This window comes from Schistocerca gregaria, chromosome 3 (assembly GCF_023897955.1).
Source record: "Schistocerca gregaria isolate iqSchGreg1 chromosome 3, iqSchGreg1.2, whole genome shotgun sequence".
Classification (NCBI taxonomy): domain Eukaryota; kingdom Metazoa; phylum Arthropoda; class Insecta; order Orthoptera; family Acrididae; genus Schistocerca; species Schistocerca gregaria.
In genome coordinates, this window is record NC_064922.1 from 204,473,593 (window position 1) to 204,486,544 (window position 12,952).

The following is a 12,952-nucleotide window of genomic DNA, read 5'->3' on the forward strand; positions in this document are numbered from 1 at the left end:
GCCGTTGTTCCATCACTAGTCAACAAACATATTTTTCTCCTACTTGTAATCGGGTCGTGACCTTAGGAGAGAATCAGAAAAATTTGGTCGTTATACACGACTACTAACACTTTCATTCCGTATATTATGAGCCCATCCGTGAATAAAAAATTGGCGGAGACTGGGGAAGAGGGGGTGTAATGATTCCGGTACACAATGCACCCTCTACAGGGACACAATATCATCTTCATGGGGTCAAATCACAATGGGCTTTCCGCATGGTTCCAGCGTGCGCCCGACGCTGTTTTTCTTCCGTATTAATACTCTAATATTGTATTTGAATGAGGAGGCAAAATGGTACAAGCGTTATTGTCATGCTCGTCAAAGAAGCAGCCACAGGGAAAGTTGTAAATTGTGTTTTGTTATAGCTAGTAGCTAATCGTGCACAAATGGACTAGCTTCAACCTTTAAAAAAAGACAGCGCATCTAATTTTCTACTGTCACCCCCCTCCCCCCTCTCCAGACTAATATGAATGTAGTTTCAAATGGTTCTGAGCACTATGGGACTTAACATCTATGGTCATCAGTCCCCTAGAACTTAGAACTACTTAAACAGAACTAACCTAAGCACATCACGCAACACCCAGTCATCACCAGGCAGAGAAAGTCCCTGACCACGCCGGGAATCGAACCCGGGAATCCGGGCGTGGGAAGCGAGAACGCTACCGCAAGACCACGAGCTGCGGACGAATGTAGTTTATCAAAAAAGAGACCGGGTAGAAAGTTCACACTTATTAAGTGTGCAGTGTGCACATTGACGTGAAATTAAAGTGGAAAAACAATTTAACTGACCTGCCATAAGACATTTTAGTTAAGCTACTTTTGCTGTAAGAATAATTCTCTACTTGGCGGCACAGAAATAGTAAGTTGTTAAATTTAGCATATTTTCATTCACTGGTGTACTACGGGACAATTGTCTTGGACTACTCTTCACTTAGGAAAAAAGTATTCATCGCGCAAAAGAAAGAATTAGAATTATATGCGGAGTTAACACGTACACCTTGCAGGCAACTGTTTATATACGCAGTACATTTAGTCAGTCATGATCTGCCAGTTGCCTGCAGTGGATCTAACTTTGTGGCAGAAACGAGTGAAATACTAAGCTATAAAACTGTTTAACAACATGTTCATTCACATAAAATATCTAACAGACAGCGGAAGTGTTTCCAGACATAAATTATAATTGTTTCTTCTTAATAACTCTTCTCCATGACAGTGAAATTATTGACCAGAAATAATTAGTCAGTTGGAAGCCTGTAAATGGCCAGCATGTAGCTGTATACATATTCTAATTGTTTCTGCATTTACTATTTTTCTCACTATAAGATATGTGGCTGCTGTGAACGGCATAACTGCTCCCTACCCACATTCTATATCCTTATTCCTCCTTTCTGCTCCCCCCCTCCCTCCCTTTCATCTGTTCATCACATTCAACATTTGTTTTGGCCACATAACATAGTTGTGAGTTGTTTTGACCTTTACATTCTTACACTTTTATTCTTTGCGTGTAATTTAATAAGAGATTTATTTTCCATACCTATTTTGCGTAATTCAATAAAATTGTATTCTTCGTATACAGGGTATTACAAAGAGGTACGGCCAAACCTTCAGGAAACATTCGTCACACACAAATAAATAAAAGATATTATGTGGACATGTGTCCGGAAACGCTTAATTTCCATGTTAGAGCTCATTTTAGTTTCGTCAGTATGTATTGTAATTCCTCGATTCACCGCCAGTTGGCCCAATTGAAGGAAGGTAATGTTGCAGTTGTGCAATCACGTCATCAAAACAGATTTTCTGTGAACGTTTGGCAGGCATTGTTGGTGATGTCTTGATTGGGCCCCATGTTCTTCCACCTACGCTCAATGGAGCACGTTATCATGATTTCATACGGGATATTCTACTTGTGCTGCTAGAACATGTGCCTTTACAAGTACGACACAACATGTGGTTCACGCACGATGGAGCTCATGCACATTTCAGTCGAACTGTTCGTACGCTTCTTAACAACAGATTCGGTGACCGATGGATTGTTAGACGTGGATCAATTCCATGGCTTCCACGCTCTCCTGACCTCAACCCTCTCGTCTTTCATTTATGGGGGCATTTGAAAGCTCTTGTCTACGCAACCCCGGTACCAAATGTAGAGACTCTTCGTGCTCGTATTGCGAACGTCTGTGATACAATACGCCATTCTCCAGAGCTGCATCAGCGCATCAGGGATTCCATGCGACGGAGGGTGGATGCATGTATACTCGCTAACGGAGGACATTTTGAACATTTCCTGTAACAAAGTGTTTGAAGTCGCGCTGGTACGTTCTGTTGCTGTGTGTTTCCATTCCATGATTAATATGATTTGAAGAGAAGTAATGAAATGAGCTCTAACATGGAAAGTAAGCGTTTCCGGACACTTGTCCACATAACTTATTTTCTTTCTTTGTGTGAGGAATGTTTGCTGAAAGTTTGGCCGTACCTTTTTGTAACACCCTATAGATATTAGGGTGTCTCTCCCAACAGTCGTCATGTGGATTGTTTCAGTATATATTTTTAATTTCGTTTTTGCATTGCGTAGCTGAAGTTAGCCCAAACAAATACAACGACCGAAACAAAATTGCATCACTTAAATACATACCTAGACAAATGTATTCCCGGAATTTTCTTTCTCTACATTAATTATTTTTCGGTATTGAGATTGTTTCCGTCGGGATATTATTGTGTAATGCCAATACTGCGCATTCCAGTTTTTAAGTCGCGAATAAATAGTATGCCATGCACAGAAGGCAGATTTAACGTGTGCCCTGAGCCGGAAAGGTCTATGGGAAGACAGAGATCTGGCCTGCGTATGAAGTCGCTTCCCTGCGCTGAGCGGAAATAGTGCCTTGGAGAGCTCTCTCAACCCCGTACTACGGGTCACGTCACGTCAGTCACGGAACGTCAAGGTGCAGTGACGCACGATTCGGAATTACGCGGCCAGGCGGTGCATGTAATGTCCCGGTTACGGGTCTCGACCGATCGCCCGCCGCAGACGTACGTGCTGCCCGTAACATTGCTTTCACTTACCACCACAGCAGCCACAGCGCGCATCTCTGTTTTGATTGCTGCCTCTCTCTGCAGCAGAAGACACCTTACTGCCAAAACAGACGCTTATTTCCCTTCGAAGGTCTCGCTATATAGCTCGGTAATAGCAGTTAGTGAAGATTTTCATAGTCACGTAACCTTTTCACAGCGGCGTTACTTGTCGAGGAGTATTTAGCGTGTGTCCGCTGAACCGTTACTCCCCTGTTGCACGCGTTCCCTCGGGAACGTTTGAAAGGCTTCTGCCGCTTCCACCCGGCGTCGCGTCACGCCTGCTTATACAGCCATCGGCGGTATTCTCTGCAGATGGTGTCCTCTTCGGAGGTTGCTGTTACCAGTTAGCTTCGATTACATCAGAACAATACTGAAACCTCGAGCTTTGTAGTGTTAAAATACAGGGTGAACACACTTCACTGATTACAGAAATTTGCTTCTAAGGAACTACGCTTGCTATAGCTACGCTGCTTGCTGCAAATGGTAGCTTCACTCATAAACTTTTTATGGGTGCCCTTTCAGAAATGTGCGCTGACAGCTCAGTTACCGGAATTTCAGCAATGGATAGTGTTTCAACAATATGGTGCACGGCCATACTGGTGGTTATTTTTTCGCCAATTGTTGGATGGTTTCTTCCTGGACAGATGCGTGGGTAGAAGCAGCCCACGTTCTAGGGATGGGAAAAGCCTATCGGTTAAAACCAATACCGTTATTTTATTTCTGAATAACTGATATTTTTCAGTATTTGTTTGGTGTCGCTTATAACAGGAGTTTTTTTTCTTTTGTACTAATAATCGAGTAAAAAAAAGAAAACTCAATTAGCTATTGGAGCAGTGCTAAAATTTTCCATTTTTAAATAAACCTTCTTTTTTTAAAAAGAAAGGAGGAATTTTTATTCGTAAGATCTGCATTGATTTTACACATATAGTTATTATCGAAAATGGGAAAAGCGCTCAGTGCTATTTTAATAACATGGCGTAAGAATTGATACAACATTGCTGGGACAGTAATGTCTCTGTTGCCGTGCAGAGTGGCTTTAGGTACACGTGTACTGGCAGTGTGAAGGACCTGCACCCCCCCCCCCCCCCCTTTCCATCGCTTTCTGTCTACTCTGGTTTCTCGGTATTGTCGCCTGACATCCATTGTACTGTAGAATGCCAGAATGCCGCCAACGCTAGTCTGGAAATATCTGTACGAATTGATCAATGAAGTACAATGCTACAATTGCTTTAAAAGATTAAAACTTAGTCTGCAATTTGTATGAGGTAAGAATAATTCGTTCATAGTATACAGTAAAAATAGAAAGCAGCTAATCTGCTGCCTATGTCTTCACAATACGCCTTTATCTGCCTGTAGCCCTTGAAAACGCAGAAATTAATACGAGAACTATACTTCTTCAATCTATGTTTTCACCCTATATTCGTAATGCCCTAATGGTGGTATGATCTCTGGTAACGATTTTTGAGCAGTTGTTCAACAAATTAAAATCAGTAGCAGGAATACTGATGGTTTCAAAAAATGGTTCAAATGGCTCTAAGCACTATGGGACTTAACTACTCTGGTCATCAGTCCCCTAGAACTTAGAACTACTTAAACCTAACTAACCTAAGGACATCACACACATCCATGCCCGAGGCAGGATTCGAACCTGCGACCGTAGCAGTCGCGCGGTTCCGGACTGCGCGCCTAGAACCGCTAGACCACCGAGGCCGGCACTGATGGTTTTTTGTAGTATTCAATCACATACCACTTTTCGAGAAAGCAGAGAATAGTTAGCAGACTAATTTTTCTTTTATTCGCCTATTTAATGTAATAATTTGATTCTACGTATCTTGAAACTGAGAGAGTCAAAATTTTTCAATCATTGTTCGCTTTCTATGTTTATTACAGGAAGTCATAGGAATAGAAAACCGAAAATAGTAAGTTCAGATCCCAGTATTTTCAGCGCTTTTAATAGTCAAGCTATACTGACATACAAAACAAAAAAAACACGATATAACTGAAAACCAGTTGTTTCATCAGTAATCACCAACCCAATCATGTTCACCAGACACAAACGCCCTTCATTTTTTTATGAGGTTACGTTATTGATGAAGTGCAGGGCTCACCATTTCCTGATATGCAAACTCTTGTGGTATTAATACGATCTGCTGTAGATGCAGTGATGGAAAAGATGTTGGCAAAGACGTGGAGAGAAGTTTAGAATCGATCAGATGGTCTGGGGTGCCATTTCATTTCATATGTGGATCCACTTGGTTGTCGTCCACGGCACCTCTACGGCGCAGCGATACGTCGACGATATTCTATGCCCCGTTTTGTTGCCCTTCATGGCGAGCTATCCGGGGCTTACATTTCAGCAAGATAATATCTGCCTGCACACGGAGGGAGTTTCTATTGCTTGGCTTCGTGCTTGCCAACCCATACCTGGTATCTCTCCGCAATTAAGTACGTTTGAAGCATCACAGGCAGGGCCCTCTAACCAGTTTCGGATTTGACACCCTAACGCCCCAATCGGACTTAATTTGGACGATATCTCTCAGGAGGACCGACAACTCTGTCATCAAATACCAACCCGAATAACGCTTGCATAAGAGCCAGAGACGCACCAACGCGCTATTGTCTTGCTCAATTTGTTTTTGTCTTAGAGTATACTGTACACTGATATCCAAATAATTGTGTAACCACTATCTTATTCGTAAGTAGACTGTTAAAATAAAAGTTGAGGTAGTGTAGCATTAAGTTAAAAATAACTGTAGTGCCACAACAATGTACCAAGAGGCCGTCAACATTACGACGCGGGCGGCTTGCACTGGAGTCAGCGCAGTAGTAATTCGCGTCATTTCATAAAATGCTGTCGTTGTTAAGGCACTTTGGTTTTCTTAGCCAATCTAGCTGTATGTAAGGTGTAACAAGAAAGGAAGCAGAACGCGTCTATGTGATAAACGTCAGCAGTTAAAAAAATGTAAAAGTCTTCTGGAAAAACGTGTTCATGAGTACTTAAAAGGCCCCTCACTGGATTCCTCATTCGATTATTATCAGCCTCTCTCCTATTAATGAGAGCAAACAAGATGGTGAAACCCATCTGATCCCAGCTGCTAAACACGAGCACTACTCTTGGCAGCGCACTCGCACTACACGTTTCCTTCCTCGGTCAGTCAATGGATGTAAAAATCCGCTCTACAGCAAAATCACTTTGGTTCTGATCATTTTTTGGTTTGCTATACTCCTCGGAGCATTTGCCAGCCGCTAGACGGTACCGTTCTCCTCAGTCGCTCGTGGCAGGTTTCAGCGTTGCCACATCAGTTCGCTTTGCGTACTGGCTGCACCACTCTCAGCATGAGCAAATGAAGAACAGCATTCTGTAACCCTTTTTTTTAATCTGGAAGTATACCCGGAGCCTAAATTCACATAGAACTTCGGCACAATATGTGAGGTATGTTCTGCCTGGCGAAGTGTTTACCAGCGTTTTGAATAATTCAGAAGCGCCAAAACGAACGGGAACTGCGATTAACGACCAGTTCGGCCAGTCACATTCTCCACGGATCCCAACGCCGACCAACTCTGAGGCCAGATTTCGCGTAACTGACTTCTAACCGTCGGTGAAGTGACGAACCATATTCACAGTAGTCATCGCTGCGCATGTGGTATTATCCATAAGAACAAGCTCGCCTTTTGAAAAATCTGTGCAAGGTGTCCCAAAGCAACTCAATGAAGAGCACAAACGCAATCGTTTGACATTCGGCCAGCAGCTACTGGACCGTCATGCTAATCAAATGTTTTTTAAAGGACCATCACTAGAGACGAAACATTGGTTCATCACTTTAAACCAGGGAGAAAACACCCAAGCATGGAATGAAAAAGTCTCGAATCTCCTGCCAAACAGGAATTTAAGAGTCATTCCTTCGTAGAAAAAGTTCTGCTGACTGTTTTTCACGACAAGGCGCGTCCACATACTGTCGCCCACACCGCTCAAACCCTTCACAATACGAATTCGCATTCCGAGGCGTTGGGGCATCCTGCGAACAGTCGTGACCTTCGCATTTCTATTAGTTTCGTCGACTTGATGGTGGTTTAATAGGCCGTCGACTCACCTCCAACGAAGAGGTGAATCACGCGGTACATACATAGCTTACTGCTCAACCGCTAGGCAGGTAGTGCAACGATGGACCAAGGACACTGAAATACTGACAGTGTTAAGGGATGATACCACTTTATTTTTTGTAATAAATTCGAAAAAAATGTTATGTAAATATTTTTAATTATTCTCGTAAGACTTCTGTGCAAGATTCTTTGTTTTACTGTAGTTGATACGTCTTACATACACATGTGCAGAAGAAAGCTTAAGGTTTAAAGTATCGTCGGGGTTGCTGTCATTACAGCCACAGCAGAGGCTCGGATTGGAGAAAGGAAGTCGGCCGTCGCAATTACAAAGGAACTACCCTGGCATTTAGCTTAAACAAATGTAAGCTGCCCTGCTCTTTCGGCTATTCTGGTATTCATGCAAAATGATGAACACACTTCATGCCCTGAAATTAATCCCCAGACAGTGAATGTGAACCAATGATAACGTGATGTGACTTTTTACTAATGATAGGAGATGGCAAGGGGGAAAAGTCACTTCGGAAATAACGCAACTGAATACTGAGCATGCACGTGAATTGCTAACTACATGCTACACAACTTCCCAAGTGTGGGACCTTATAGGTCCAGCCTGTGCAAGGCCAAGTGTCTTTGTCGTGCGTTACTTATGTCACCTAATAAGCTATGAAATTTAGAATGTCTGCTGAATACAATTATTTGCAATTGCTTAGACTCAGCAGCAGGAATTCTCGGAGTAACTGCGTCAGCACCAACTTACTTTGTTTGCAGAAAATCTTTTACAAAACAAGAAATTCTAGTAGGAAGGCGCGTGCAATGCAATCCTGAATCAAGAGCAACACAACTACGAGTGCGAGAAACGCACCACTCCATTAAAATACATAAGCATTCTAATATGGAGGCAAATACACTTGGCGTAAATTGGTAATTCCAGGAAGAGGGTGGGAATAAATGAATTCGTGAAGTCGACATCTAGTAGACAAACAGTATATTTTAATCTTATTCAAACAACTTCGCCGTGGTGGCGCCGAGTAAACATCGCGTCTGAGTATCTCACATTCCTTCCGAGCCACGTCTCAGAATTATAAACTGCCTGTAAGACATTTGAATTTACAGATGCTTAGTACAGAGGCTGATTCAGCTCACCACATGTTGCAAGTGTGAAAAAAGGTCCGATATTCTTCATGTGAAAAATGGAAGTAAAAAACAGGTGAAAACGACACGATTTTATATACCCTGACAACTGTAATGGTTCCCAATCAGATGATAACTGTTGCAATGTTTGCGACATGCTGCGGTCTCGCCATTACAATGAAGTTAGCTGGTCGAATGCGATCATGTTAGCACAAGACAAATGCCTGCTGAACTGTTCGCTAAAGCGTGGTGCTCCAAGCGACGGACAGGAAAGAAGTGCCGCCTTTGTCCTGCGAAGCGTGGTGGAAGAGGGACAAATTCTGTTGCCTAGCGTTGTCATAGGTCGAAACCGGTCAAAGCTCTTAGTTTGCTGTAAAAGAAGCTTCCACTTTCTGGTTTTGGCAAAGATACGTCGCTCTGTGGAAAGAAGAGATTAGTGAATGAACGTCTGCTATCAAACAAGCTACTTACGCAGAGCGTGGTGAAGTTCCGCAACGCCTGAAAGGTGTTCGATCTAAATGGCTGCCTTTTATATTGTTGAGAAACCACCAATAACGTAAATCTGGATGGTTGCTGTCCTATCGAATGGGAGTCCATTGTCTTAGCACTGCGTCACCTTGCTCACCAAGTATTCGTGAGAATTCTGGATGTTCTGCAGTTAGCCACTGTCTATGCTACGAAATTTTTGGACTAATACCCAACAATTAGCTTAGCAAGATAAATGATTCACAGAGCAAGCTGGTGCAGTGGTGAAGACATTAGACTCTCATTCAGGAGGACAGTAATTCTGATCCCTGTTCAGTCACCTAGATTTAGGATTTCCATGGTTCCTCTAAATCGACTACTGTAAAAATCAAGTAGCTGAAAAGGACGCCGCCGATTTCCTTTCCCTTCATTACACCATCACAGCACGCTTCATCTCTAATGAGATATTGTAGACTGGGTGTTAAACACAAATATTACTGTTGTGTACATAGTTCCGCGTAGTTAGTGCGTACACAACTTTCCCACTAGAGCGCGCCCCGCTAAGCACAACAGCGCAGGCGCAGCGCTCGTCCGTCTCCGCACGACGAGATGGCGCTGTCATAGAGACGGACCAAATTCTGCCTCCACCGATCCGCGTATTAATATGTCACGCAGCCAATGAGATTGCTGCTAACGTAGAACCTTATCTCCTCGCGGATCACACTCGCGCAGTGATACCTGAACGTGTGAGGTATTACTCAGTCTGCATTAGTCTGCATTTGTCTGTAGTCAAGTTTCAGTCTGCGCCTAATAAGATTATCATATTCCTGTACATAGCCATGAAGATAAATGACTAAACACTTTGTCAAGTATCAGAGATATGTGGGAATAAGATTAATGTACCAAGACCAAAGGAACTTCAGATTGTCAATTGTAAACCGCATCCCGAATAAAGTTACGTAATGTCTATGATTTTTATTAATTTAATAAATGTGTGTGAAAATTAATCACGTTCTGTTTAAAGTTGGTCACCGTCAATCTGCTACTCTAAGCGTGTAAGTGGCATTTCTATCGTCTGACCTAACGGCAGAAGATAAACACGCCACGATAAGACCACGATACATATTGCTGACACTCGCCTACTTCGTTAGAGCGACAAGTCAAATAATCTGATGGTGTGTGTACCGCAGGTCTTACAATACGCACACCACAATTACTTTTCTCTTGTGCGACTGGCTATTGGATATATTCAGCTTTCATCAAGGCTGGGGATCTCTTCATCGGCTCAATAACAACACTAGTGGGTTTCTATTACGTGACAAGTCCTTCCGTTCTTGTTGCAGGTGAACGACTCGAACGTGAGGGAGCTGCTCACAGAAGCAGAATGGGCCACGCTCGTTGGATCTGCCTCAGCCCATGGTAAGTGCGTCACCTCCTGAGTGTCACTTGTATGCAGGGTGTTACCAAAAGGTACGGCCAAACTTTCAGGAAACATTCCTCACCTACAAATAAAGAAAAGATGTTATGTGGACATGTGTCCGGAAACGCTTAATTTCCATATTTCCATATTAGAGCTCATTTTAGTTTCGTTAGTATGTACTGTACTTCGTCGATTCACCGCCATGATTTCATACGGGATACTCTACCTGTGCTGCTAGAACATGTGCCTCTACAAGTACGACACAACATGTGGTTCATGCACTATGGAGCTCCTGCACATTTTAGTCGAAGAGTTCGTACGCTTCTCAACAACAGATTCGGTGACCGATTGATTGGTAGAGGCGGACCAATTCCATGGCCTCCACGCTCTGCTGACCTCAACCCTCTTGACTTTCATTTATGGGGGCATTTAAAGCTCTTGTCTACGCTCCCCGGTACCAAATGTACGAAGAGACTCTTCGTGCTCGTATTGTGGACGGCTGTGATACAATACGCCATTCTCCAGAGCTGGATCAGCGCATCAGGGATTCCATGCGATCGAGGGTGGATGCATGTATCCTCGCTAACGGAGGACATTTTGAACATTTACTGTAACAAAGTGAAGTCACGCTGGCACGTTCTGTTGCTGTGTATTTCCATGAAAGTCTGATGGAGCCACTTCAAGTGAGTAAGGCTGGTGTGGCAACAATTCATACCTTAGTTCGTGTAATTTTGTCATGGGGACAGCACATGTGTGCACGTGCGCATTGTCTTCATGGGAGGTGACTTTCTTCCTTGTTAAACCTGGCCTTTTTTCGCGTATCTTTTGTTGCAATTTGTCCAGGAGGTCAACATAGTATTCTCCAGTAATTGTTTGCCCTTTGGAGAGATAACCTAGCAACAGAGTCCCCTTCGCATCCCAGAACACTGATGCTATGACCTTTTCCGCCGAAGGAATTGTCCTTGCTTTGTTTGGTGGCGGGGAATCAGCATGTTTCCACTGCTTTGGTTGTTGTTTTGTCTCTGGAGCATTGTAGTGCACCCACGTTTCACCTGTGATCACAAACCGGCGCAAAAAAATATTCTGAATGGTGGGCTCCATGTGGTTCCCAAGTTGTGCAGCGAGCCGGCCGTTGTGGCCGAGCGGTTCTAGACTCTTCAGTCTGGAACCGCGCCACCGCTACGGTCGCAGTTTCGAATCCTGCCTTGGGCATGGATGTGTGTGATGTCCTTAGGTTAGTTAGGTTTAAGTAGTTCTAAGTTCTAGGGGACTGATGACCTCAAAAGTTAAGTCCCATAATATTCCGAACCACTTTTTGTGCAGCGACCGTAAAACATAAAATTACCAAATAGGCAGCAACCAGTCGCAAAATCATGTTTTCTCTTTTGTCAGTTAAAATCTATTTGCAAAAGTAAATAAATAAAACATGATTTTGCGACTGGTTGCTGCCTATTTGGTAAGCAAAAAATCTTGTTCGTTTCTCCTAAAAAGGGTTAAACACTGTTCCGATATGTTCTCAGCGTCAAAAGTCGCGGTACACATCTTGCAGATAATTTGTTCATTTCTAATTCTTCAGTTAAAATGTGATATTCCGTTTCAGATGACATCTGGCAAGCGCGAGCAATTTCACGCACTTTCAATCGGCGGTACTCCATGATCATTTTGTGCACTTCTGCAATGATTTCCGGAGTAGTGACGCATCATAGCCGACCACTGCGCGGATCATCACCTAAGCTCTCCCGACCACATTTAAATTCATTTGTCTGCTGCTTCATATTCCACTGTTGCCCAGAGTATTCTGGAAATCGGCATGAATGTCATTTGGTTTCATACCTTTCTTCATGAAGTACTTAATCACTGCTCGAATCTCGATTTTGTCCATCTTCGCAAATCACTACGCGGGAACAACAACACAACCACATTACCGCCACAGCTCTCTTCCAACAGCACTGTCGTGGCACGTGTTTACAGGCAACAGTCCAATGAATATCACGTGAACAGCTCGTTGCGCTAGCGCTGACCTCTCGAGGTGGTTCCGTGAACTTTTCAAACCACCCTTGTAATTGCCTCAGCATCACCTGTTTTAATTCAACTACATTCCATTTTCCTTTTTTTAGCTTTTGTTAGCCGGCCGGAGTGGCCGAGCGGTTCTAGGCGCTACAGTCTGGAACCGCGCGACCGCTACTGTCACAGGTTCGAATCCTGCCTCGGGTATGGATGTGTGTGATGCCTTTAGGTTAGTTAGGTTTAAGTAGTTCTAAGTTCTAGGGGATTGATGACCTCAGAAGTTAAGTCCCATAGTGCTCAGAGCCATTTTGCTTTTGTTGATGTCCATCTTCCTTTCGAGATAATATGTATTTCGTTCAACTGGTCCTCCAAGTCCTGTGTCTGGGAGAATTACTATGACATCTGCAAACCTCAAAGGTTTTACTTATCTTCCCTGAACTACAATTCCTACTCCAAATTTTTCTTTGGCTTCCTTTACTGCATGTTCAGCGTACAGATTGAATAACATTGGGGATAGGCTACAATTCTATCTCGCTCTCTTCTCAACCACTGGTTCCCTTTCATGCACCTCTACTCATATTACTGCTATCTGGTTTCTGTACAAGTTGCAAAATGCCTTTCGCTCCCTGTATTTTACTCCTGCTACCTTTAGAATTTCAAAGAGATTATTCCAGTCAGCAGTGTCTAAAGTTTTCTCTAGGTCTATAAATGCTATTA

General features: G+C 43.2%; 1 protein-coding gene across 1 annotated transcript in view; it reads left to right on the forward strand.

The window, feature by feature from the left end:
* Window positions 1-12,952, forward strand: part of LOC126354035 (A disintegrin and metalloproteinase with thrombospondin motifs 7-like) — a 423,933-nt gene that overhangs the window by 221,989 nt on the left and 188,992 nt on the right. The window contains exon 2 of the mRNA XM_050003371.1: window positions 10,152-10,227. Coding sequence (XP_049859328.1) covers window positions 10,152-10,227 — 76 coding nt within the window. The remainder of the gene's footprint in view (window positions 1-10,151; window positions 10,228-12,952) is intronic.